This window comes from Stenella coeruleoalba (genome assembly GCF_951394435.1).
Source record: "Stenella coeruleoalba genome assembly, chromosome: 18".
In the NCBI taxonomy this organism is placed as follows: domain Eukaryota; kingdom Metazoa; phylum Chordata; class Mammalia; order Artiodactyla; family Delphinidae; genus Stenella; species Stenella coeruleoalba.
Genome location: NC_137164.1, coordinates 34432939 through 34459586, shown reverse-complemented (window position 1 = coordinate 34459586; position 26648 = coordinate 34432939). Strand labels below are relative to the sequence as shown.

The following is a 26648-nucleotide window of genomic DNA, read 5'->3' as shown; positions in this document are numbered from 1 at the left end:
ATCGTTACTGCAACAAGCACTGCTCTGCCTTCTCCTGTCTCCAGACTCCCTCTTCTAACCAGTCACTACTCTCCAGCCAGAAGGTTTTTCTCATATGCGTATCTTACGTCACTCTGCCGCTTCAAGCCTTACAATGGCTGGCCCGTTGTGCTTAGGATCCAGTCCTCATTCCATGGCAGGACTTCATCGCGTCTCCAGTCTCCCCTCCCCTGACATACTCCTCCACCCTCCACATTCCCACACCCTGAACCTCAGGCCCCTGAATTTCCTGGGGCACCTCTCAAGTCAGGGCCTTCACACATGCTATTCTCTGTCTTCACATAGCCCTCCCCTATCCTGCACCTCTTCTGAATTAACCCCTCTCGTGTTGGCCTCAATGGCAATGCTGCTAGGAAGACTTTCCTGGTCCACCTCACCTGTGTTCCCTTGCACCCAACACTTTCCCCGGTGGTAGGGTTATCAGATTTAAGAAATAAACCATGCAAGTTTAACCGCGTGTCCTGTATTTTATCTGCAACCCTACGTGACAGGCACTTGTCCCAGAGTATGACAATTGCATGTAGACATTTTAATTTCCCTACATCCTCCAAATCGCTTAAGGATAATGATCTTGTCAATACAATTCCCCATTTTGCTAACTAACTAGGTAAGGTTGGATGAATGGATCAGTGACTTGCAGATGGGAGTTTTACTTGAAATCATATAGAACTAGACTTCAGCCCTAAACAGGAGAGATGCTTAAGAGACTAAAGGGAGGCTAATGACAATTACTCACCCAAGTGGAGGCTCCTAGGTTAGTTCTGGGCCAGCCTCTCAGGGTGTAAGAGAAGAACTTGGAGGTGGAAACTGTACACTAAAGGGAAATGACCAGAAGGTATGACTGGAAATGATTATTTAAAGCTTTCAGCCTGCACAAAGCTAACACACTAACTTCAGCTGGTTTGGGGATTGCTCTGGCTCAGTTCTGAGTCCTTCACACAGCTGGAAAGTTTATGCTCCTGCTGCTGGGGTTAGAAGAGTGGAAAAGGCCAGAAGGGTGATGCCAAGGATCATCATACTCTTCTTACCTTGCGATGGTTTCCTAATAGAAAGCTTAAATCTAGCTATTTTCAGACCCGGTACCCAAGGGCAAGTACATAACAAATATGAGAAAAGTGAGAAAGGTGGAAGAAAGGCAAATTAGAGCACACCATCTAAAGAGGCAGCCTCTACTGGCTGCAGACAAACCTCTATGCTGAAATGCAGGCCCAAATTTTCTCCCCCTTCAAGAAAAGACAGGAATCAAGATGTTAAGGCTTCATCTCATGATTTTATTTTAACGTGCCCATTAAGTCAATAAGTATTAAATGGTTGAAAAAGAACACAACTATAAGTTTATTACTCCGTGCGGGCTTCCAACACTGTACCATGGAACCAACATGTGTCTCCAGGCTGAGATTCCCCTCAACTTGCAAACCGCAGGGAGATGCTGATTCAAATCCCAGAAGGCTCTAGTTGAAAATCAACGTCTGACATGCTCTGCGGAATCTAGGGAACCATTTGCTAATTTGCTCTGGGGCGAAATCTTCTACCAATATCAATCAAGCATGAATGTAGATAATTTTCCCATGCTATCAATATAGTCATCTATATGTTTAGTCAACATTTATTGAATATCGCATAGGTAAGGTTTGGTGGTCAGTAAACAGTGGAGAGAAGCCCAGAAAAAAAGGGGGTACACTCAGGCTTGAAATCCAGCAGGTACACGCCTCTGCTACCATACCAGTTATTTATATACTTATCTAGTACTTCCATCCTAGTTGGTTAACAGTCTCTGCCCCAGCCCTAGCCCTGTGGGCCTCAGACGCCATCAGTGGGCCACTCATCTGTGGCCACCTACGGCAAGGTGGTGCTTTCCTGTAGTCATCCTCCTTTGGCCACTTGTAATTTTGCCCTCTTTAGGGTACCATACTGGTTGCTCAATATTTTGAGCATCACACACCAACGCTCCTAAGAGAAAGTAAAGTGATAAATGTTCCCCCAAATGCTCACGTGGCTTTTGTCTCTCCCTAACCTCTTTTCTTGATTAACTCCTGCTCAACCATTCAGATCTCTACTCAAATGTCACTTCCCATTTCGCCATCTGGACTGTGTCTCCCTGACATTTACTCTCACAGCTCTGTTCCTTCACTTCATATCTTGTATCCATTTGCTTATTTGTTTGTCTGCCTTCCTGATGAAGCTGTAAGCTCCATAAGGGAAACAAAAATCAGAACTGATTTGGCAAACTGCACAGGCTTCTATATGGTTTATGTGGGATTGGCCACCTACCCAGCTCCAAGGATGGGTCCTGTTGTATTCCAGCCAGTTAGCATGTCCCTTCCTCCAGGTCTTACTCATTGGCATAGGAACGAGAACCTGACCTAAGGCAGCCCAAGCAGAGTGAGGCTGGACACTCTGGCGAGGAAAGCAGAGCTACAGACCTATTCTGAAGAGGCAATATCCCCAATGTGGTTGTCATGAAGCATGACACGAAGGAGGACAAAGACGCAGAGTCCCAGAAAGCTGGCTCCAAAGAATACACAACATGGGCTTCTGGAGTAAACCAGATCTTGGCTGGATCTTGTCTTTGGACTGTTCAGTTACATTAAGCAATATTTTTTTTTTTTTTTTTTTTTTTTTTTTTGCTTTAGCCAGTTGGGACCAAGGTTTCTATGTATTGTGACCAACAAAATCCTAACTGATATATCTTGCCCCCGAAAACACAAGAACCTTGCTCATGGAAGACACCATATCTTGAACAATATGCCATTGGGAGAACTGGAGATGGCTTAATGGGGGAGGCGACTGGGTAACATCAGCCAGAGCCTTAATTTGAACATAGTTCTTTAGAAAATATGTTAGACTGCCCTCAATTTAAATTCATCAGAAATTCAGGAGTATTTTCCCCAGTGTGTTTTATAGCAGAATTGTTCCTATCTGAGGTTATTAACCTGCTCACCTGTCATTTCCTAAGAACTCCTAAAGATTTCTGCTTCAACCCCTGGACTTTCAACCTAAAGAACCTATGGTTTTAAACTGGGGAAAGGGAACAAGAAAGAATGATTCAGCCTCTTGCCGCTTTTTACTCTGCTGGATAAAATCATTATTTTTTTCCCCCAGAATGACCTGTAACTTCCTACATTTCTTACGTTTCAACTTCAAGTTTCATTTCTCGGGATGCCTACAGCTTTTCACCTGGCTAGATGGAAGCCAAGATTTTACTTTTCTCTTCAGGGCTATTCTGCTGGGCTAGAGTCATTAGAAACAACTTTAGCTTCAGGTTGTTATATATATCACATCTTTTAAAGCATAATCAGGCTATGTGGTTCATGATCTGGTTATTAGAGTAAAGGTCTGTGTGGCCAAAGGGCTGTACTTCTACAACTATTGAGAAATAAACAACCTTGACTAGACAGGGAAGGAAAAGTGTGCAAGTTGGTCCCTATATCCTGATCAGGGGATTCTTTTCCTCCTTCCCTGATTCACCAAAAAGCACACTTGCCCATACTGTTCACATTCGCAAAATATGTTTGTTACTCTCAGAGCTCCTGGAATATATATCCTCCAACGGTTGCCTTTTGTCAGTGAACCGTTCTGGACACCTCCGCTGCTTATATTTTAGGAATTTTTTTTCCTTTGGGAGAGAGAAGGGTGGCTTGTAAAACTACTAGTGGAAAGTAAGCATTAAGAATCACTTCACCTTCTTCATCAAATAAAACCACCTGAATTGCTGGTTCTATGAACCAGTATGTAATTCAAAAGTTTGATGAAGAACAGAATACTTTGAGTCTCAAAATATCTCCCCATAAATTACTTATTAGCTAAAAGAGACAAATAATAACTTGACAGTGGAGAAAGTTCGTGGGCACCACCTTAACCAAGATGCTAATGAGACAGATGACCATCAGGGGGCTCTGGTAAGGATGCACAGAGAGACTCACCGTCACCTCTGTGGAACCCCATCCAAAGCACGTAACATGAAACAACCATGAGGAAACAGAGGACAAACCCAGAATGAGGATTCTTCTACACAACAACAGCCTATACTCGTCACAAACTCTCAATAATATGAAGAACAAAGAGGCTGAAGAATTATTTCATACTTAGACCAAAGTGACATGAGAACTAAGCGCAATGCATGATTGTACACTGGTTCCTGGCCTGAAAAAATTAGCCATTAAGGATGTTACTGGAATAAGTGGCAAAATTTGAATATAGATGGTAGATCAGTCAACAGTATCAATGTTAAATTTCTGACTTAGACCACTGTGCTGTGGTTTGGTAAGAAAATGTTGTTTCACTTAGGAAGTAATCACTATTTCCAGGGAAAAGGGCACATGTCTCCTTACCCTTAAGGGGTTCAGGAGAAAAAAACATGTATATATGGAGAGACAGTGAATGCCAAAGCAAATAAAGCTAAATATTAATAATTGGTGAATCGAGGTAAAGCACATACAAGAGTTCTTTGTACTAATCTTGCAATTTTTCTTTCAGTTTGAAGTTGTATCTATAACTATATACCTACATCTACATAGATATATAAAATCAACACACACCATTCAAAATAAAATGCATCAACCTAAAATCCAGCCTATTCTTCAGGAATTGTTGGCAATCTGAAGAGAAACAAAGGCTAGCATACCAAAAGGGATTGGGTCAGTAGATTCATTCATTAGGAACCTGAGTACATTTCTACTAACTTAAATTATGCTTTCATTTGAATAAAACATTTTGGACTGCCTTAAACTTAGTGCCAATTACTTATACATTTAAACGCTCAAAGTATGAATTCCATACTTTTCCCCAAGTGAGGCGCAAGGCTGTCAGTATTCTCGTGTGCTAACAAGTAAGGAAGGCCAATTTCTATAACCTAACTATAGGACTTCTGGGTACGTAAACCTTTTCTCATAGGCCCAGTTCCCTATTTTCTTAGAAAATCCAATTTGCTCTGGGATTTCAAATATCACCGGCTCTTGTTTTTGTCACAACAAATGAAATATTTTATTCTTTAGATTCTTAAAAAGAAATTCAATGAATCTTTGCTCACTGCTAGCTTTTCTAGATCTCTCCCAATATCTCTTTGATCAAGCTTTTCCACCCACTCTGGAATACTCCAGGGTAATTAGAACTTCTTACCTTCTTTAGCCCAAAAGGAGCCAATTCATCACAAGCTGTCATGGATTCTGATTCTAAATTACCAAGAGCCCAATTACTAACAGAGGCAGGGAATCTTCTTTGCAAGTAAAGTGATTATTTCTTTGCAGATGCAGTAGCATTTCACTTTTTAATTATGTTCATTCGGATCAAATGTGAGAAAATTCTTCCTCATCTTACTTTCCTTCCAAAGAACACGATACAAGAAACATTAATCCCAGAGTGATACAAGGCCAGACCTGCAAGGGCCTTAGGCAGAGCTGGACAACTATCAATGGGTCTTGTCCATTTTACAGGGTCTTAGTGGCTCCTTAAACTCTAAAGGGGAAAAAAGGGACTAATTATTTGTTACATAACATACTTCACCTAAGGGCTTGCCAAACCTTCCAGCATCTGCTAAGTTGTGACGAGACAGCATAAGGTGTTTAGATAAACATAGACTAGCGCAGAACAGAACAATTTTGTTTCTTGTGCAGGCAAAGAACAGAGCCACAGTGATGGGGATGAAGCAGTGTGTGCAGGTAAACATAAGCAACGTGGGAACAAATCTGTTTTTTCTCACTTAGGTGCTATTAACATGATTATGTGTTGTCAAATTTTGAAAGAGAAAAATAAACAAAAACAGTTTGGGAGAAGAAGGAGGACACTCCGGAGGATCTGAAGGAACATGAGGCCACCACGGTTTACACAGATTTCCCAAGGCCTGAAAGACACCTGTCTGTCCACTTTGCTTTTAACCTTAAAGACTGGCCAGTTGTGGCTCCCGCAGCCTGTAGACCCGAGGCCTGCATCCTTACCTCCCCTTCCCCTCTCTCCACGTGGTCAGCAGACTGACATCCGTTCACTCACTTCAGACATTCAAAGGTCAAGGTTTGCACTCAGTGAGTATCTTCCAATGATCTGTGCTCCAGACAACAGTGACTACCCTTTGTCCTGGTATGAATGCAGTTGCTCACCGTTTTCCAAACACTTTCACACATATTTAAAGAAGAGTTTGGGAGCCCTCCAAGATTTTAAATTTTAGTTAAAAGTGAAATTATATAGTAAGCTTTTGAAAAATTAAAACATCCATGTATGTGAGATTGTACCTCTGCCTTTACTGTAGGCTGTTTGCGAAATTCAGAAAGCTCTGCCTTTCCATTCATGAAACAGATAGTCGTTGAGCACGTCCTAAGGGCAAGGCAGGATGCCAGGTGATGGAGGTGGAGAAACAGGGCTTGTTCCTTGCTCTGATGGGGAAGGCACGTAAGCAGATACCCTCGGCACAGGAAAACACAGAATGGAGGTGCTGTGATGGGATAAAAGGGTCACGCTTATAAGAACAAAGGAAAAGTGCATCCTTCCAATGCAGGAGACACAAACAAGGTCAGGAGGTTGGCAGGTGTCTTGAAGGAACGTCAGTCTTGCTGAGTGGGGGCAGAAACCCCAGGCTTACCCAACGTAGCATGGGCATATATGCTTGCCACATTCCAAGAATCAGAAGCACAAGAAAGATGAAGCCAGACCAGACACCACAAAGCTGTGACCGTTGGGCTCAGAAGTCTGGGATTTTTATGAACCAAGGAGGAGCATGAAGGGGAAGTGATGGTTCAACTGGCTGTGCTGGTAGGGGCAGGTGGGGGCAGATGAGGCCACTGAAATGATCCGCTGAGGGATGACAGAGCTGGCTGTGGCAATGGGAATGGAAATAAGTGGAGATTCAAGAGATCTGGGGCCGGTACAAACCGCAGGGACTTGTAACCATCATATGAATGGATGAGGAAGGAGGCAAAATAGACTCTGAGCACTATTATATGTGAACACTCGGATGGCATCCATGGACTGGCCGGCTTTTGCTGTTGAAACATTTACTGTGTTTAAACAGTCACATCCTGCACTGAGCCCTTGTTTTAAGCTCTTCAAACATCCCTGAGGTAAGTGGGGGAGTTATTTCAATCCTCCTTTTTACAGATGAGAGAACCAAGACTGGCAAGGTTTAGCCCTAAGCAGGAAACCCAACTAACCCAACTAATTGGTGCAGAGCTGGGACGAAAGATCAGTATAGTCCTCATTACACAATCCAACGAAACACAAAGATAGCTCAAAACTGTCCTAGTGACATGTTTCCAGCCTAAGTGGGACAAAGTTCATACAACTTTATACCGTGAGCTGGGTTGTAAGGTGGTTTGTTGATAATGTCCATTCCAAAAGCCAACGGAAAGGTACCAGTATGCTGAATCATTAAAAACATGGATGTGCAGTACTCAAGTCTTACACCTTTCTGAACAAAATACCCTTCACAGATGCTATTTTTAGACTAAAGTTTTCCCAGCATAAAGTTTTAAAAAGAACAATCTGTCTAAAAAGCATGTAAAGAAATTCATTGACAAAGGTTTAGATGTTTTAGGACTTTAATGTCCTTCACACGGTCAACACAAAACACTGACAATGGATGAACAGTAGGGGAAAAGACTCTTCAGCAAAGATATTCCCGAGCTCACGGCATCACTGGTCAAACACCAGAAAGAGAACAGTCACGTGAAGAAACAGTAAGGGAATTTAACACAGATTTTTAGTTTAACAGCATAACTGAAAAACAAAACCAACCAACCAACCAACCAACCAACCAACCGTTCTTCTACCCACTGAAAGGAAAGTAAAAGTGAATCAGGGAGCTTCTAAATCTTGTGAAGCAGCTTAAAAAGGGAGAGGGGAGGGGGAATGGGAGGCACACAACTGTTGAGAACGTAACACTCTAATGCACAAGGTCAGGGATCCGAACAAATTCTCCAAGTCTCAACATATACCAACAAGAACCGTATTATTAGAAATATAAAGGCACAGAGATATAAATGCATAGAGATATAAACTATTTGGTATTAAAAACAGACCTTGCTATATAAACATATAATAAGTCACTTTTATCGTTTTATGAGAATAACCGTATAAAGAAAGTCCAGAAGACCCCACTGCTGTCATCTTGCAAAGGATCAAAATTCAGCACCTATAGGGCCCCACCCACCCTCCATGCTGTGTGTCTGTTTGTCTCTAAAAACAACAACTTGCAATTTGCATATACTTAAACCCACAGGCAGCTTTGAATATGAGATCTAGGCAGAAAAAGTAGTAGCAAAGAGAACAGTAGCTAGAATTTGGTAGAAAAGCAACAGAAGACTTTTTAAAAGCTTCCAGTTCAAGTCAGAATTAAGGTTAAGTTTCAACAGCTTGGGATAGCTGTGGATGTTTTGCTGTTCTCTGGAAAAAGAAGAGAATCTATCATAAGTATGTTCATTCGAGAAAAATACTGTGTGTGTTTAGTTTTTTTTAGACATGCCCAAGTGACTTTCAATTTTGTACACCTTCAAGGGCAGAGTGTATATTGGTTAGGATGTGCTCATAGCTGGTGCATCTCCAAAAAATGCTTCATGAAGGCTGCCAGCTTCTGACATCTTCGATGGTGACAGCCTTATGCAGAGAGGCCCGAATCCCTCCCACAGACCCAGAAGAACCACCAATGCAGCCGTTAAGAACAGGAACATCTGGTTGATCATCAGGACGACCCTCCTTCCCGTCACCACCTCCTGCGAGAGTCACGGCACCTGAGGCCATCGTGTCCAACCTCCCACCTGAAAGCCCCCGCAGGTGGCCAGGAGTGTCACACATCTCAGTCATCAGAAAATTCCTTTCCAACGCAGTGAAGGACCGTCACGCTCACAGGTAACCTAGGTTAGCTCAACTCTTCGATGAGCCTGCCGTGCGAGGAGCAGGGAGCGGGCAGCTATTCTCATGCATGAGAACATACATTTTTCATGGAGCTGACAGATTTAACTACTGTCTCTGACGTTCGGGGGAGCAGCAGTGTCTGTTCTTACACTGAACAGGCTGCGCCAGCTGCACCAGAGATGGGATGGCACCCTTTGTACTGTCAGAGCAGAGATTTTCAAAGGAAATTTTGACCAAAGCTCCTAGAAGGTGTGGCCCCCCCATGCGCCCAGCCGTGGAATCGCGCTAAGGGGCCTGTAAGCAGCAGCAGGAGCACCCCTGTAACAAACGGTCTTTCCCAACTAGTTATAATACCTGCTACTCCAGGATGGGCAGGCTCCTAGATGTGTCTCCTTCAGCGTCTGAAAACTAAACCAATTCTCTGACAAGCTTCTGGATGGGACATGTACTCACCTATGCCCTTTCAGGGAGATCATATTGAGTTCAAGAGCTTTGTCGAGAAATCTTCTTTCTAAAGCATCATCTCCTTTGGTGTTGCCAGTGTGGAATGGAATATTCATCTTGCTTCTATTCTGGGGCTCCACTGGACATCTGAAAAACATGTTTTTTCTTCCAGCTATTTTTCTGCAATGTGCAACTGCCATTAACACAGCAATAGAAAAGTTTTAAAAACCATTTTCCAGATGCAAACAAGAGATTAAAAAAAAGATCTGTGACAGGACATTTATAATTTACTTAGGGACACCACTCTTGCATATGGAACAGTGACTTAACATTCTCTTATACGACTCAGACTTAATTTCCAAGAGCCTCAGTTTCCTCATCTGAATATTAGGAATAATAATAATATCTCCATTTCATACTAGTTATGACAGTTCAGTGGTACAACATATATGAAGGTTCCAACCCATGGCAGCCACACAGCAATGTGAATGACCCTTTCTCTACAAGACTGCAGAGAAAAAAAATAAGTTGGTCCAAATAGTGGTGGTAAGATTTAAAAATAATGAGCAGCAGCTTTCAAAGCACTTAAAACACTGTATTGTCCCAAGCTGTGTGACCTTGAACAAGTTACTAAATCTCTCTGTTGTGCCTCTCTGATGTGAGGACTAAATGGCCACAAATTCTCTGCAGCCCTCCCAGCAAGAGGTGGGGTCTTGTGCTCCTCGCCTTTTGAATCTGGGCTGGCCTTGTGGCCTTGCTTTGACCAAGAGACTGCAACAGGAGTGACGCTGTGCAACTTCCAAGCTGAGTCCTCAAGGGGCATGTGGCTTCTATACCTGCCCTCTTAAAACATCACTGCCATGTAAGCAAGCCCGAGATAGCCTGCTGGAAATAAAAGGCCCAGCCAACAACCAGCCAGCACCAGCTGCCAGAGAGATGAAGGGGGTCATTTAGACTCTAGGTGGATCACCAGATGACCTTGATTGAATAAGTGATCTCAGATGAGACCAGCAGAAGAAACCACCCCACTAGGCCAGCCCCACCTGCTGACTGAAAAGAATCCTGAGCCAAGGAAATGGCTGTGGTTTTAAGTCACTGTCATGAAGTGTTCTATGATGCAAAAGTAGATAACTGATAGAATTCAGAACAGCGTCTGGAACACATTCAATGCTATGTAAATATCTATTGAAGTCAATAAATTTGTCTTTTTATTCTCCGCACCTTGCACAGGGCTCATACAGACTCTCAAAAATGAATGAGTCGGGCTTCCCTGGTGGCGCAGTGGTTGGGGGTCCGCCGGCTGAGGCAGGGGGTGCGGGTTCGTGCTCCGGTCCGGGAGGATCCCACATGCCGTGGAGCAGCTGGGCCCGTGGGCCGTGGCCGTTGGGCCTGCGCGTCCGGAGCTTGTGCTCTGCAACGGGAGAGGCCACGGCACTGAGGGGCCCGCGTACCACAAAAAAAAAAAAAAAAAAAAAAATGAGTCAACTTTCATCTAGGATACGTTAGTATTTGACTTCAGTTTCTGATTTGGAAAGTGAGCAAGTCAAAATTATCTTCCACTGACAACCAAAGGAGACAAAGAGAAGAAGAGCTGACATGCTATTCTGGATAACAAGGAAAATATGTAATAACTCTCTCCATTTTCTCAAACACATCCTGTCTTATTCTTCCACTTCTAAAGGGTGGGATTCATTAAAAGTAAACAGCACAGGGCTTCCCTAGTGGCGCAGTGGTTGAGAGTCTGCCTGCCAATGCAGGGGACACGGGTTCGTGCCCCGGTCCGGGAAGATCCCACATGCCACAAAGCGGCTGGGTCCGTGAGCCATGGCTGCTGAGCCTGCGCGCCCATGGCCTGTGCTCCCCAATGGGAGAGGTCACAACAGTGAGAGGCCCGCGTAACGCAAAATAAATAAATAAATAAATAAATAAAATAAAAATAAATAAATAAAAATTTAGTGTCTACTCTCTTTGATACTGCGCTGCCTCAGGCTCCCCAGGTGACAGTCCAATCATAGAGCTGGAGCAGCAAAAAGGACACATGAGTTAAGGGGAAAAAATATTAAAAGGGGGAAGAATTAGGAACCTGGATTTACAAAGAATCTGTATTTACAGTCATCTCCCGCACATTTACCCATCCTACTGTGAACGTAGATGGTATCATCACAGCAACAGTGTCATAACAACTAGAAATTGAAGATTAAATTTGCACGGTGCCCGAGAGTGTCCCTGCTGTGGGGCTGAGGGAAGGAAGAAAAAGATGAAGGGGAATCGGCTGCTCCCAACCTAGCAAGACGGCTGTGGAGGGAATTCAAATTCCACAGGACAAGCGCTGTGGAAGCACAGAGCTGAGCAAGTACCTCTACCTGAGGGAAGATAGATGGTTTCAGAGGAAGGGAGGTGGGAGGGGTCAGGACAGGGGGAGACAAAGGAATGGCATCTGGCAGAGAGCTGTCTCTGCCAAGGCACCGGGGACACCAGCAAGTTCTCTGCAGCACCTGGGGTGCTGGGTGCCTGGCTGGGGACAGGACTGCAGACCGCAGAGGGCCCTGCGGACACGCTCTCCTGGAAACTGGATCGATCGGATCCTGGAGCAACAAGGAGCAATCAGGTCTGCACAACAAGGAGTTGTGCGTTTTAGAAAAAGCACTAGGACATAGAGGCTGGAGGGTGGGGACACTGGGGGAGAGGCCTGCTAGAAAGCTCCCACAAAGAACTTTCTAGGTCAACAGAATTAGGGCTCGTGACCAAGACAGGGACACTGGGGAGTTTCAAGCTTGGGCAGTAAATGCAAATGCCAATAGGGACCCAACAGTCATATAAATGAGTATAACAGGCCCAACATGACAGACTCAGCACAAACTCCCTACGTTACCTGTTAACTGTGAGGGCCCGTTCTTTACTTCCACAGAGAAACAGTCTCCCTTTTGCTTGAAACATACGGCCCTCCCAGCCTGTTTCTCCCACTTTCAGAGACACGGGGATTATGAAATAAGACATCTGGATTTAAATCATCTTCCCATGTTCCAGTAAGGGCTCAAATTGTGTGTTTTAAAACCTGTGAGCCACGCCGGGCACTGCCGTGGGCTGTGCTGGGCCACTGCTCCCAGGCGTTATCACTAAATCCCAGAGCAAGGGCAGCACCTGTGGCCTGAATGAGTTGGGGGGCAGGGAGAAGGTGCCAGGCTGACAGAGCGCTGGCAGAGGGCTGGGAGGGTGTGGAAGCAGCGGGTAATCCTGAGACTGCAAAGCTTCCAGGACAGAGTCTGAGCAGCGCTCCCCAGGGAGTCTATCAGGGAAGCTGATAAGGATGGTTGTGACTGGAAAAGTGGTGCCACAGTCAGTCCTAGAAATTTAGGAAATCCTGAACTAACAGGGCTACACGGGTTTCTTGACTCAACTTCCTAGAGCGTCTCAAGAGCTCCGGTGAATCATGAACTCCCAAGAGGATAATTCATACAGGAACAGAGTTTTCCCCAAATGCTTGTGGCTGAAAAACCCACTGCATCTCTGGGATGAGTATTCTAGAATGCCCACTGAGAAACCCCGGGACTCCCCAAGGTACCAGAGGGGTGTGTGTGAGGGGAAAGGCACCACCTCAGCGCGAAACAGCATCTCACAAAGGTGGTGAGGGTTAGGAGGGCACAAGAAAACCGCAGGCAGTTGGCGAGCGATGACAAGACGCTCGTTTCAGTGGTGTCTGCTCCAAAAGACAAACCAGAAACAACAAGGGCGCGAAGAGTGCATCCTGTGGTGAGAGAAGCCCACAAAAGAGTCACTAGGCCTCTCCTGACTGCCTAACTTTTAAATAAAAAATTAACTCTAAATTTGCACACGATTAGGAAAACTAGAGTAAAAATATAAAGATCTATTCCCTTCCATAGAGGTGGTTGCCATTAACAGCCTTTTGTGCATTTTCAGGATCAGATACACAAATATGTATACGTGTATATATGCGTCTTTCCATATGTACATATATACATATATAGTATTTACAAATACAAACACTGTGGGTTTCTAACTGGAATAATAGACATGTCCTTTTCTACACCTGCTCTTTTTCCTTTTAACCTGATGACGTATCATGTCATCCTCCCAGTTTGCTCACAGACCTTCCCCGTTCTCCACACACACGTTACTCCATACCATGGATGGATCCTAATTTCCTTCATCAGACCCCTCCTGAAAGACATCCGGGTTGTCTCTAGATTTTCCCCATTACATAAGTATCCCTCATTGGACTTGCGGGTGCCTGATTTTATGCACACTTCTGTGCAAGGCAGAGTACTGGCAGAGGGCAGGTGCCTAGAAGTAAAAGTCTTTGGACAAAGAGCAAGAGAGTTTTGAACTTTGATGGACGCTGCAAACCTCGCTCCAAAATTGAACACATTTATTACACTTAACATAGGCAAAGTGTGCTTGTTCCCTCGTCTACACCAGATGTTATCAGTCTTTAGAATTTCTGCCCATCAGAGGGGAAGAAAATCCCATGGTTTTAATCTGCATTTCCTAAAGAAGTTGGTCTCTCTTCATTTGTCTAGTAGCCAGCTGTGCTTCTTCTGAGTTGTTTGCTCATACAGGTAGAAACCAGCCCCTGCCTTTTTAAAATTTGGTTATCCTTTTTCATTTATTTGTGGGTTCTTCTCTATATCAACAGTAACCTTTATATGTTAATATACTACCAAATTTTTGTGTCTGTCATTTTGTTTTGTTTACATCTTGAACTGTAGAAAAGTTTTAAATTTTCATGTAATTAAATATCTTTTACTTTAGGGCTTCTGAGTTTTATGGCTTACTTAGGAAGGCTTCTGTACTCCCTACACTTACACCGAAATTCTCTCCTGTATTTTATATTTGCTTCTTGCAGTTAGTTGCATTTGCACCTCTTCGACTGACTAGAATTTGTGTATGCTGTGATGCAAATATCTAATTTCTGTTTAAATGAATTATCAATGCTTCAATCAGTCAATTAGACAAAACATCAAGTTAGACTGTAAAACTGTCTAAGTTAAAATACAATTCTCAAGTAAACAGGGACCAGTTTCTAGACTTTTCCACCGATCTGTCTTTCCCTCTGCCAGTGGCTTTATATGTTAATAGATCATATGTTAACATTATATCTTATTAATGTTAACATATATGTTTAAAATGATTCATCTATCCTTTTGCACTAACTTTTTCAGGTGAACACTGAACTGACTTCTAGATTTTTACTAATTTTTGTGACTATTGCAAATGGGATTTCCTTGCTTTTAGTGTTATTTCTGGACAATGGGAAAGTAACTGACTTTTACATATTTAGACACAACTGATCACAATTCTGAACATGATCCTTTCTAGTTTTTCCACTGATTCCTGCATTTGGGAAAAAACAGTCATTATCATCTGTGATTTTTGTTGTTTCCTTACTAAAGGCCCTGGAATCGGCGCTCCCCTCGACTCTCCCGATATTCTTTTCCTGCCGGATCCCACTTCCCCACTGCACCTGACCCTAACCTGTCTGCGCTGCTGTAAAACACTGTTTGTTCACAGGGTTGTGATGACAAAAAAGTGTATTCATATCTGTAAAGCGCCAAGGACTCTGCCTACTTGATTTTGGGGTTGTCACTAGACACATCACATGCTTCCCTCTCTTTCCTAAGGCCTGGACTCCACAAGAAAGGGAGAAAAGGTGACCTCATATCTGGATATGGATTTTGTCACTTCACGAGATTTATCATATTAAAATAATATCTAATACATATTAAACACTATGTGTCAGGAACATGCTAGGTGTGTTCCATAAGAACCACAAATAATATGAACAGCTAACCGTTCAGGAAATAAATAACCGTTAAGGAATAACCATTAAGGCTGTTTTAATTTTAGCACACCGGATATATAAGGGGTATAAGTTCTAGTAGCATTAAAAATTTGAAAGAGTTACCAATTCTAATAGTAGCTTTTCCTTTTCGACCACTTCCCAAAATTATAGTTCTCTTTTTCTGTCTAGCAGCTTTGCATGGTTCCTTCACCGATGGAGAAGTTATCCACTGGTACTGAGAAAGCAATGATAAATATGCCATTTACGTTACAGGTAATTTAGGAGGGTTTGATCTTCATTGGAAATTAAGATATTTTAAGTTAATAAAAGGTCTTCAATCTGCATTTCTGGGAAGCTAAATTAAAGCATCACACAACATTTTCAAAACCACAAAAGCCATTTCATTTGACTAAAAACTTAGTTTTAAGATGGCAGAAAGTACCTTGATAATTTTCTTTTAAGAAGGAAAGAAAAACAAGCCATTAAAGAGAAATTCTTCCGAGAGAATTAAAACATATTATATACCTCTGACTTGGCACTCCTTCCATTCTGGAGACCTTTTTTGATAACTGTTTTCATCACAGAATGATTTAAAGTAAAATAAATTGAAATTAGAGTAATTATTTCCCAATGAGTGGCTACTGCCATTTAAAACCAAAAGCCAACTAATTATTGCTCTTCCCATAAAATTAAATATGAAATCTACATTATGTAATTATACACTTATCTCCCCCTTTGTGTATTCTAATTTCTTCCTCAGAAACCTAAGATGCCATCTTGCAGACTGCCTCCAGTGGCTACTATTTTGGCAGCAGCAAAGGTCAACTTTAAACATTTTGCATCTAAAGTGGCTTTAGATACCTTTGGATAGAAAGTACAGTCTGAGCACTGTCCAGACACTTAGATACCTAAAGGGCATCTAAGATAACAAACCAAAGTCCTGATATTCCCTCAAAAGCTGCTCCTCCCATCAGCCCCCTTCTTCTAAGTGATACCACCCAGTTGCACACATAATCATCAACAACTTGTCTCCTTGTTACTATTCCCTTCATACCCCACATCTAATCTATCGGCAAGCCTTGTTAGCTACACCCTCAAAACACAACCTGAATTCAACCACTTTTCACTTGCTGCAAAGTTCCAACCTAACCTAGGCCATAAACATCTCTAATTTGGACCCCTATGATAGTCTCCTAACTGGTCTCCCTATTTGTCTTTTTTATTCCCCCAAGTCTATTCTCTATACCAGGTCATCTTATTCAGATACTATTTGGATCATGCCTTTTTCCACTTCAAAACCTTCTACTCATATAGAATAATCCACATCTTTACTCTGGCCTTCAAGACTTTACAAGAGCAGACCCCTGGCTAGCTCCTTGACCTCACGTCATACCACATCTTCTTCACTCAGTACTCTGGCCACATTGGTTTTCCTTAAATACTCCACCCACCTATATGCCTGCATACTCATGGGCTCCTTGTCCTGGAATGTGCTTACCCCAGATCTTCCATGGCTTGCTCCTCTCTTCATTCAGGTCTCCGTTCAAATGCCACTTCTCCAGTGAAGCTGTCCCCTAACAAACCTGTCCAATGGAGTCCTACCTGCTCCCGCTCACTCTCTTTACATTAAGATATTTTTGCACCTCCTACTATCTAAAATTATATTACTTATCTGTTTACTCATTTCTATCTGAACTCCTTCACTAGAATGTAAGCTCCACGAGGGCAAGACTTTTGTGTGTCTGGTTCACTGCTTTATCCCTAGTGCCTAAACCCGTATCTGGCACACAGAAGATATTAAAAAAAATTACTTGTGAATCTGACAAATGAATAAAGTACTCCTTGCAAGAATTCAGAGGTTGCACAGGAAAGAAATAATGCTCTTGGTGGAAGCAGGTTTAGTATCTAGGTCCACCTCTGTTCAGAGTAGGGATAAGAACAATTTACAAGTATAACTCACTTTAATTAGTAAATTACCTGCTAAAAACATAAGTGCAACACTAGAAAAGTACAGTTGACTCTTGAACAACATGGGTTTAAACCTCGCAGGTCCACTGGCACAAGGGTATTTTTCAATAAATATGTACTATCGTCCTACACGATCCAAGGTTGGTTGAATCCACAGATGCGGAACCACTGACTATAAACTTATACCCAGATTTTCAACTGCGTAGGGGTTGGCACCGCTAACCCCACGTTGTTCAAGGGTCAACTGTATACGAAGAGGAAAGTTAAACACATTAAGTTTTAAAAACCGTCAATACATGAACAAATTCTTTTTGTTTTGCTATGTGTTAATCAATTTTTAAAAAGTGACCAAATACCAACAAATGGATATTTTCTTACATCCAGAAAGAGCAGAGTTCTGTTGGTTTCAAGGGCCTTTAGTAAAGCCTTTGCTCCTTCACTGGTGAGGCCACACTGCTGCAGGTCAAGTGATTTTGATGAAAGACAAAAGGTCACTTAGTAACTCTACAGATTTAACATATAGACACCTCTCATTTTCTCATGTGTGGAAGAGTCCTGCCCAAGACAAGTCACGGCAGGTTTGTAATTTTGGGTATGGAAAAACAAAAGAAAGGTATACGCACACACATAATGCATAATCCAATTTAAAAACCTCTTCTTGGATGTGCAATGATAACCCTTGCTTTAGTACCAATAAATCATCCAACATATTTTACAATTACAGAACTGAAGAATAACTGTATATATAACCTGTGAGCAAAAAGCATCACAAAATGAATCTCAGTTCATATTTAGCAAGGGCGGCAGTGGCACGTAAACCTCACAAGCAAAACCTGGTGGAGCTCAGAAATGCACTGCATTCGTTTGATCATGATCTTCAGCTCCAAATCACACTTGAAACTAGTTAAAAGGGGAAAACAAAATAGAAGAAATGTAATAACTGTCAGTTTTAGAGCAAAAAAGACAAGTCTAAGAGGATACAAATAATAACATATTTAAACAATGTGTGAATAGAGAATACATACTAATAACAAATTCAAGCAATGTGTGAATACAGAATACATACTAAAAACCTATCATGAAAGTATGATGGCCAAGAACTCTCGCGGTAAAAGGTCAGACAAAAACCAGAGCAAATGATCATGACTTCTAGTAGTTCTGGGGCTGAACAACCTACTCATTTAAACAAAAGGGATCATCACCAAAGCACAGGTATTAAAAACTATTACATGAAAGGAAACTATCATGAGTCATTTATTTAAGTGTTGAGTGGACCATCACATTAAAATAACTGGAGTCTTTCAACACCCCATGACATACAGAAATAGCAAGTCAGACATACGGATCTGACAGGATATGATACAACCCCTACAAACTCTCACTACAGAAGAATGGACACACGGTGTAATTAACCAACTAGCCAAAGGAATACAAACAGCCAGTAAACCTCACCAGGAAATCAAATGAATACAAAATAAAACAAAATGTGGTTATTCTCCTATCAGATTAAGCCAAGATTCTGTAAGAAAAGTCTTCAAAATGTCTATACCCTTTTGATGCAACAACTCTCTTTCTAAGAATTTAACCAAAAGAAATAGTCAGAGATATAGGTAGGGATATATATCAGAGTACAATTTGTAACTGAAAAACTGGACAAAGCTTATATACAAGAATGGATAATCTATGTGCACTGTGGCATATTCATATAATGGAATACTGAACAATCACAAAAAATGATGCAGGAGATGCAAATTTACTGACTTGCTAAAATGCTCATACTAAATTAACTGAAAAATGTTATAAAATTTGGAGTAATCCTACTTGCATAGAAAATGGAGAGGTACTCATTTTTGTAGTTTTACATTTTTTTACAAGTGCTACAAGCCAGTGTTTGTGAGAGGCAGGCTTCACATCCACTGTTGGGGTGTACTACAGATTGGCATAGCATTTCTGGATGGTAATTTGGCCATGTGTATCAAAAGTCTTAAAAATATGTCACACTCAGGTCATTCCACTTCTAGTTCCTTATTCTACAGAAGTAATCCCGATGGACACAGAGATGTATATACAACATATTCACAATGTTTCTGACAGGGAAAAACAAACTGTCTAAATCTAATGGCAAAGAATTGATTAAACTATGGGACATCAATATGATGCTATACTACATGATACATCATTAAATGAAAAAAGCAGGAATACGAAATAGCAAGTATACTACAATTTTATTTTTGTTATCCCTAAGTGTACAAAATATATTCATAGAAAAAAAAGACTGAAAGTATATACACCAAAATGAACAGTGATTATGTCTGGGTATTAAGATTATAGGTAATTGTTCTCTTGTAACTCTGCATTTTCTACAATGAATATATGCAACTCATAGAGAAAGTTTACAAGCAAAATAAAACCTATCAGAAAAATGAGGCTTTAAAAAAAATTCCTATCACGACAGTATCATGCCAAAAGCTAAGCATGTATCATATTAAAAATTCAATTATTTTCAATTTTAGAATTTACTTACAAGCCACAAATCCTCACTAAGAGATTCTGCAAAAGCACTTGCACCCAGGTCACCAATGAGCATGTCGCAGTTCAGAGTGATGCGTCTCAAACCAGCCATACAGTCAAGATCAGGTCTCCTGGAATGAAGACTCTCAGCCCAGGTTTCTTCGTGCCTTCTGGTAGTCTGATACTTCAAAGATTTAATGGGACAAAATTAAGATGCTTCAATAAGGAAACAGGGTGTGCCTACTGAGTATGGCTTATTATGTCAGAGATTTACACACACACATATCAAGCATATGTGGCAGGAGAATCAAGCTGAGAAATTAAACAGTCAGTTCTGCTTTACGAGTCCAGTGACCAACATTCTAGTCCGTCAGTGATTAGATTCCAGTCACTGGATGACCTGTTTCTGAACAGTTATGTAAAGTTGGACAACTCAATTACAGTCTATGAATTATTTTCCTGATCTTCTAAGTCAGGGAATTGGTTCTAAATTCTATCATTGCTGAGGCTCTAAATGTCATCATTCTGTCCTCCACTGGTCTCCAAACACCTGACTGGGCAACCCATAAGAAAACTTTTTAATATGCATCTTATTTATTAACAAATTATATACACGAAGTTCTATACATATAATGTATGTACATTATAAACCACACAGATATTTTAAAAATGATACAAAGGCAAATACGTTCTAATATTTTCTTTTCCTAAATCTAAGGCATTATTTTATTATTATTATTTTTTTTAAATATTTATTTGGCTGTGCCGGATCTTTACTTGCGGCATGCTGGATCTTTTAGTTGTGGCATGCGGGCTCTTAGTTACGGCATGCATGTGGGATCTAGTTCCTTGAGCAGGGATAGAACCCGGGGCCCCCTACATTGGGAGCGCAGAGTCTTAACTGTTGGACCGCCAGGGAAGTCCAAGGCATTATTTTAAAAACTATTACAAAATAGATTTCACATGTTACCTAAGGTATGCACACAAACTTTAGAGGCCTGGACTATGCAGAGCCAGTTTGATGTGCCTTGGGAAAATAATGGTTTGACATTTAACCACACGTACTGTCTTAAAGACATTCAATTCTTTATATTCATAAAATAAATTATGGTAATAGGGAACACTGACTTTAAATGAAAAAAGTCTCATTACATTCTTGAAAAAATAAAAGACTCAAAGTGCCTTTGACACTCTAAAACGAAAATCATTAGTGTCATTTTTCTATTAACAATAACTTATAAAAGCTGCAAGCAGAAATAACAGCAAGCACTTACACAGTGCTTATTATGTGCCAGGCACTATTTATACAAATTAGTTCATTTAAACCTCATAATGAGGCACAGAGGTTAAGTGATTTGTCCATGGTCACTAGCTATGAAATGAGAGAAAGGGAATTTGAACCTAGGCCATTTGGCTTCGGCACCCAAGTTCTTGACTGTTTTCAACCGCAGGGGTCAATGCACTTGCCCTGTATAGGCTCAAAGAATTTTTCAATTTTTAAAATCTAAATTTAAACATTTCCAGCTTTGCGGGCTACACAGTTTCTGTTGCAACTACTCAACCCCACTGGCGTAGGGTGAAAGTAGCCATAGCTACCATGTAAACAATGGGTGCGACTATGTTCCAAAAAAACTTTCTAAACAATGGGTGCGACTATGTTCCAAAAAAACTTTCTTTACCGGGCGACAGGCTGGATCTGGCCCACCAGCCATAGTTTACCTATCCCTGATCTGCACCATCAAACTATTAAAAAGGCTTCATGTCAAATTATTAAATAACTTTAGGCCTAAATACAGTCATTATAACCACTGTAAAGTTGGTAAGGCATTATTTTAAAAACTGTATTTACAAATTGCTGATGTAGTTATTTTATTAGCTTATAAACTACAGCAGCTAATAAACACTTGATTCATTTAAGTCTTGAAGACTATAATGGCATAGTTTTTTGACAGTATCACAATCAATGTTTTCAGTAACTAAAACTACATAAAAGTATTATTATGTATTATATATTAAATCTCTTATTTCTAAAATTAAGTGGACTATCTTTACTAAATGGTAGAATCCCAAACTGAAAACTGGTCATACTCTTTCAACAAAACGAAATCTGCATTCACAGATATCAAAAGACAAAAATTAACTGCCATTTGTACCAATATATTAATGTGCTTCAATCATATATGTTTTCATGAAAGTTCAAACATAAAAAAATCACCTTTAAGATCTTGGCCATGTGATCTGCTCCCTGCCATGTCAGATTACACCCCGTGAAGTTTACTGTCTTAAGAGTGATAGAGTTCTTTACACCTTGACAAATAACAGAAAAACACACACGCATACACACACACACACACACACACACACAATAAGATGAAGAGCCTATACATTTTTCAATCTTGACTTATTTGTTTTTCTTGAGTCAATTGGAGGTTTATAGCCACATTCTTAAAATCATTAACTACAATCTTCCCAAACAGATAATTGACGAACAGATGCATTCTAAAACTTGTCAGTAACAAAGTGTTATTCCAGTTAAGAGCAGCAGTTTAATTCTATTCAGATACTAAAACTGAATACACTGAATACTGCAAACTTTATTCCCAACCACTCAGTAAAATACTACATACATTTTCAGACATAGGAAAAAAAAGAAAAACCTAAAAATCTTAAGACTCTTCCTATTTTCATTTCCAATGATACATGCCAATCTTGATGATCAATCATCGAATTAAATGTCAACTATAAACCCAGTATTTTATTAGCTGCTATGCAGTATACTAGAGCAATAGAAGAGAGAGAACCTCAAACCCTCTGTTCCCTCAAATTGAAGGCAGGCTTCCTGACCCCTCCAGACCACTACTGGACACAGGGAACACACACTAATATTTCAGGACCCCAACTTACAGTCACCTGCTTTGTGATTACTTCCATGACACCCCCCCACTAACACCACTGAGTTTGCTGCTCTTACGGGACATGACATATATTTCCTATTTTAACACATACCACAGTTTATTATAATTATGACTGCAGATACATGTTCTAACAATTTAAAGATCATCATGACTTTTTTGCTCTTTACATCTTGCTATTTCCCTTCCCATAATATTTCTTGAAGAGAAACATTAAAATACAGACAAACACAAAAAACAGAAAATATACAAAATGTGTGGTTTGTGGCTTAACACAAACTTAAGTAAAATTAGTTCTGACAGTATCCAGCATGACAAACTTCCATGGTACAAATGAAAATGGTCCAAGGTTTGAGCAGGCACAGGAGATAATCCAGGCATGAACAACACCAAGAAAAGGTAGACAGGAAGTAACATGGTGTGTAGGAAATCACGAGACCAGTCTGATGGGAAGAGACTTGAACAAGACTGAAACTCACTTTCTAAATCTCCATCTCCAAGTGGACAACTCGCAAGACACAGGTACACCGAAGTGGCCGATTTATTCAATCCATTTAATGGGGAGAACAAGTTTAAAATTTTATTGGTTTAGTTTGCCCCCAAAGCAACTATCAAATGTTGGCAGGACACAATGAAGGCTTACCTTTGTTAACATAGTTAAGTCTTTCTCTCTCACAACTACCCCACTTAGCTCCAGGTTCCTTAGCGCACACGACGCACTTACACAGCATTTAAGAGCTTTACACAACTAGAAGGTCACATCTTTATTTCTAATCGCAGGAACACGACTTCTGTAAACTTTATTTCTGTCACAACCTAAACCAAAATTATTGTAAAATGAGTGATTTAAACCATATATTTTATCATCATTAAAAAGCATCTAAAGGGCTTCCCTGGTGGCGCAGTGGTTGAGAGTCCGCCTGCCGACGCAGGGGACACGGGATCGTGCCCTGGTTCAGGAGGATCCCACATGCCGCGGAGCGGCTGGACCCGTGAGCCATGGCCGCTGAGCCTGCGCGTTCGGAGCCTGTGCTCCGCGGCAGGAGAGGCCACAGCAGTGAAAGGTCTGCATACCGCAAAAAAAAAAAAAAAAAAAAAAAGCATCTAAATAAAAAACAAAGCATCTATTCTGTGCTAAGGATTAGAAACGACTCCTGCCCTTAAAGCCTTCATTAAGGAGGGAGAGGTATAAACTCAAAATTTCAATCACATGAGATAAAGAACCATAACTTTTATGCACAGAGGTTCCTATGGAGGCAAAAAGTTATATCTAAGTGACGGCTTCACGATAACCCTGAAGTACAATCTAGAAAGATGAGAGTATGCAGAGTTGGAGTACAATGTGCATTAACTGCACAGGGAATATCTGTGCAAAGACACTCAAGCCTGACACCTGCTGGGCACATTAAATACTGCAGGTGGGGATGACTAAAGGCCAGGGGTCCAAGTGTGAGAAGAGACAGAAAGGAAAATAGAGATGCTGGCCGAAGCAAGCCTGGGAGAGAGCATGGCTTCTATCCCACAGGTGATGAGGCCTGGGGCTACCACTGGCTGAGTAGGGTGCCTCCGCTGATTAGAAAAAGGCACCCCGCTGCTGAAGGACCGATTAGATAAAGGGAGTGATCACAAAAAGCTCCCCTTCGTCAGGGCCAAAGAGCCCCATGAGGCTTGGCCGAGCACAGTTCAGACTACACGCCTCTGTGCAGAGCACACGCTGGGAGGCTAGTATGCACTAACTCGGTGTGGCCAAGCCATTAGCAGCATTATTTTAAGCGTATGTTTTTACGTTAGAAGATCACTTAAACTGAGTAGGCAGATAAACAGAGGAACGGAGCCCAGGGGCCGTGAAACCACCCAGGAGCTTCTGCCATAGTCCGGGCAAAATGTAATACGGATGAAGAAGCAAATTTAGGAGGAGGCCAAAATCTACAACTAGCCCCACTTGATGCAAGACATAAAGGAAGTTCAGTGAAGGAACTCTGAAGAGAATGGGCTCAACAATAAATTTTTGTTACATTCAATGTAAAATATGTGGCAAAATTAAGTACAGTGGCCTTTTAGGTCCCCTCCAGCTGTAATTTCTTTTGATTTCTAACTTATTACTCTGCTTAAGTAAAGTCCCTTCAGAGGTACAGAACAGTTCCTACACCTGAATGGGATGCAAAGAATGATCTGACTTCTCTTCACCAAGGGGATGAGTTGAACTGTCCTTGTAGAAGAGATAACAGATGGTGTGAACCCCAGATCCTAGAAAAACGCCAGGCACACGATAAGTATTCAGCTTTTTGAAAACAAATGAACAATCATTTCCTATCCTAAATCTTCACACCCTTCCTCTGCTGGCTACTTTCTCTCAGCTTATAAACATCCTCAAATATACTCACTTGAGAGGCCCACGCACCGCGATGAAGAGTGGCCCCCACTTGCCACAACTAGAGAAAGCCCTCGCACAGAAACTAACACCCAACACAGCCATAAATAAATAAATAAAATTTTAAAAATAATATATATACATACACTCACTTAAAAAACTCTCAGACCCATGATTCTTTGTATTGTCTTGTGGGTAACCTAAGTATCTCCCATGCCTTCAAACACCTGTCCTCCCAAAAAGCCCAGATCTGAACCTTGGGCCCAGACCCGTCTACCAGGCCCCTCTACAGCACTGAAGATCAAGTAAGATCCTCTCCCCACCCCCAATCCCTTCCTACTGTGCTCTGTATCTCACAAAAAGATGCAGCTGTAAACTGTCACCCAAGCTTGCTGCCCTTCCTTTTCTAGCTGGTCACCAGGCCCCACCCATTCTCTCTCAGATCTCCAAAATGCAGTCCAACCTTTTATAACTTAAGTGGGACCTTTAGATTACAATTCACCCTGCACCCAATCAACTGCCTTCCACATGGAGGTCCGAGTGAGCCTCTAAACCAGAAGTCCATCTTATTGTTTATTAGGGTTTCCCACAGCCTTCAGGATAAACATCCAAACTTCTGACAGGACAAACAAGGCCCCTTTATGTTTGTCCCCACTAGGTTTCCAGTATCAACTCTCATTTCTTTCCCAAACCCTGAGTTCCAGTCCTGTACATTAGTTTTGCCATATTTTCTTATATTTCTCAACCTTTGACACACTGCTCCCTCCTGCCACCCCAGGAGGTTCTACATATCCTTAGAAAGGATGGCACCTCCTCCAAGGAGCCTACCCTGAACTTTCCCTTTTAAGATTCTGTGCTCTGCAAAGGGGAAAGGTGGCGGGGAGGGATAAATTAGGAGTTTGGGATTAACATATACACACGGCTATATATAAAATAGGTAATCAACAAGGACCTACTGCATAGCACAGGGAACTCTACTCCATATCCTATAATAACCTGCACGGGAAAAGAATCTGAAAATGAATGGATATATGTATAACTGAATAACTTTGCTGTACACCTAAAACAAACACAATATTGTAAATCAACTATACTCCAATATAAAATAAAAATTAAATTAAAAAACAAAAAGATTCTGTGCTCTGCAGCACTAGAACTCACTTCTTCCAGAGAACTGACTACTGTGCTTGTGTTTACCTGCTGCCCAGTAGAAGGGGAGATTACCTAGGGCAGAAGCATCGTCTCCAGCAGCGCTTGGTTCAAACAACTCATTCAAGTGCCAGGATACTTTACACACATAACCTGCTTAATTAATTGTAAGAACCCTCAGAAAGAGTGGTTTTTAATGTCATTTTACAAGTGTGGGGATTGCAGTTCAAAAGTAACCTGCACAGGCCACAGAGAGCATAAGCCCTGGAATTCAAACCCTAAGCTGCCTTCACACCGGTGCTCTTTCCACTATATGATATGACTATTGAAAAAAAGATTTTTGGGGGCCTCCCTGGTATTGCAGTGGTTGATAATCTGCCTGACAATGCAGCGGACACGGGTTCGAGCCCTGCTCTGGGAAGATCCCACATGCCGCGGAGCAACTAGGCCCGTGAGCCACAACTACTGAGACTGCGCGTCTGGAGCCTGTGCTCCACAACAGGAGAGGCCGTGACAGTGAGAGTCCCACACACCGCGATGAAGAGTGGCCCCTGCTCTCCGCAACCAGAGAAAGCTCTCGCACAGAAACGAAGACCCGATGCAGCTAATAAATAAA

General features: G+C 41.5%; 1 protein-coding gene across 4 annotated transcripts in view; it reads right to left on the bottom strand.

The window, feature by feature from the left end:
* Positions 1–21861, bottom strand: part of LOC307176500 (centrosomal protein of 78 kDa-like) — a 49131-nt gene extending 27270 nt beyond the window's left edge. For all 4 annotated transcript variants that reach the window (XR_013824802.1, XR_013824803.1, XM_079902684.1 and 1 more), the window contains exons 1-5: positions 21816–21861; positions 19614–19784; positions 15245–15356; positions 10543–10755; positions 9331–9514 (exon numbers count right to left, since the gene is read on the bottom strand). Coding sequence is in view for 2 of the 4 variants with exons in the window: in XM_079902684.1 (XP_079758810.1) it covers positions 9331–9514; positions 10543–10755; positions 15245–15356; positions 19614–19784; positions 21816–21833 (698 nt within the window). In the remaining 2 variants the exon portion in view is untranslated. The remainder of the gene's footprint in view (positions 1–9330; positions 9515–10542; positions 10756–15244; positions 15357–19613; positions 19785–21815) is intronic.
* Between the last annotated feature and the right edge of the window lie 4787 nt (positions 21862–26648).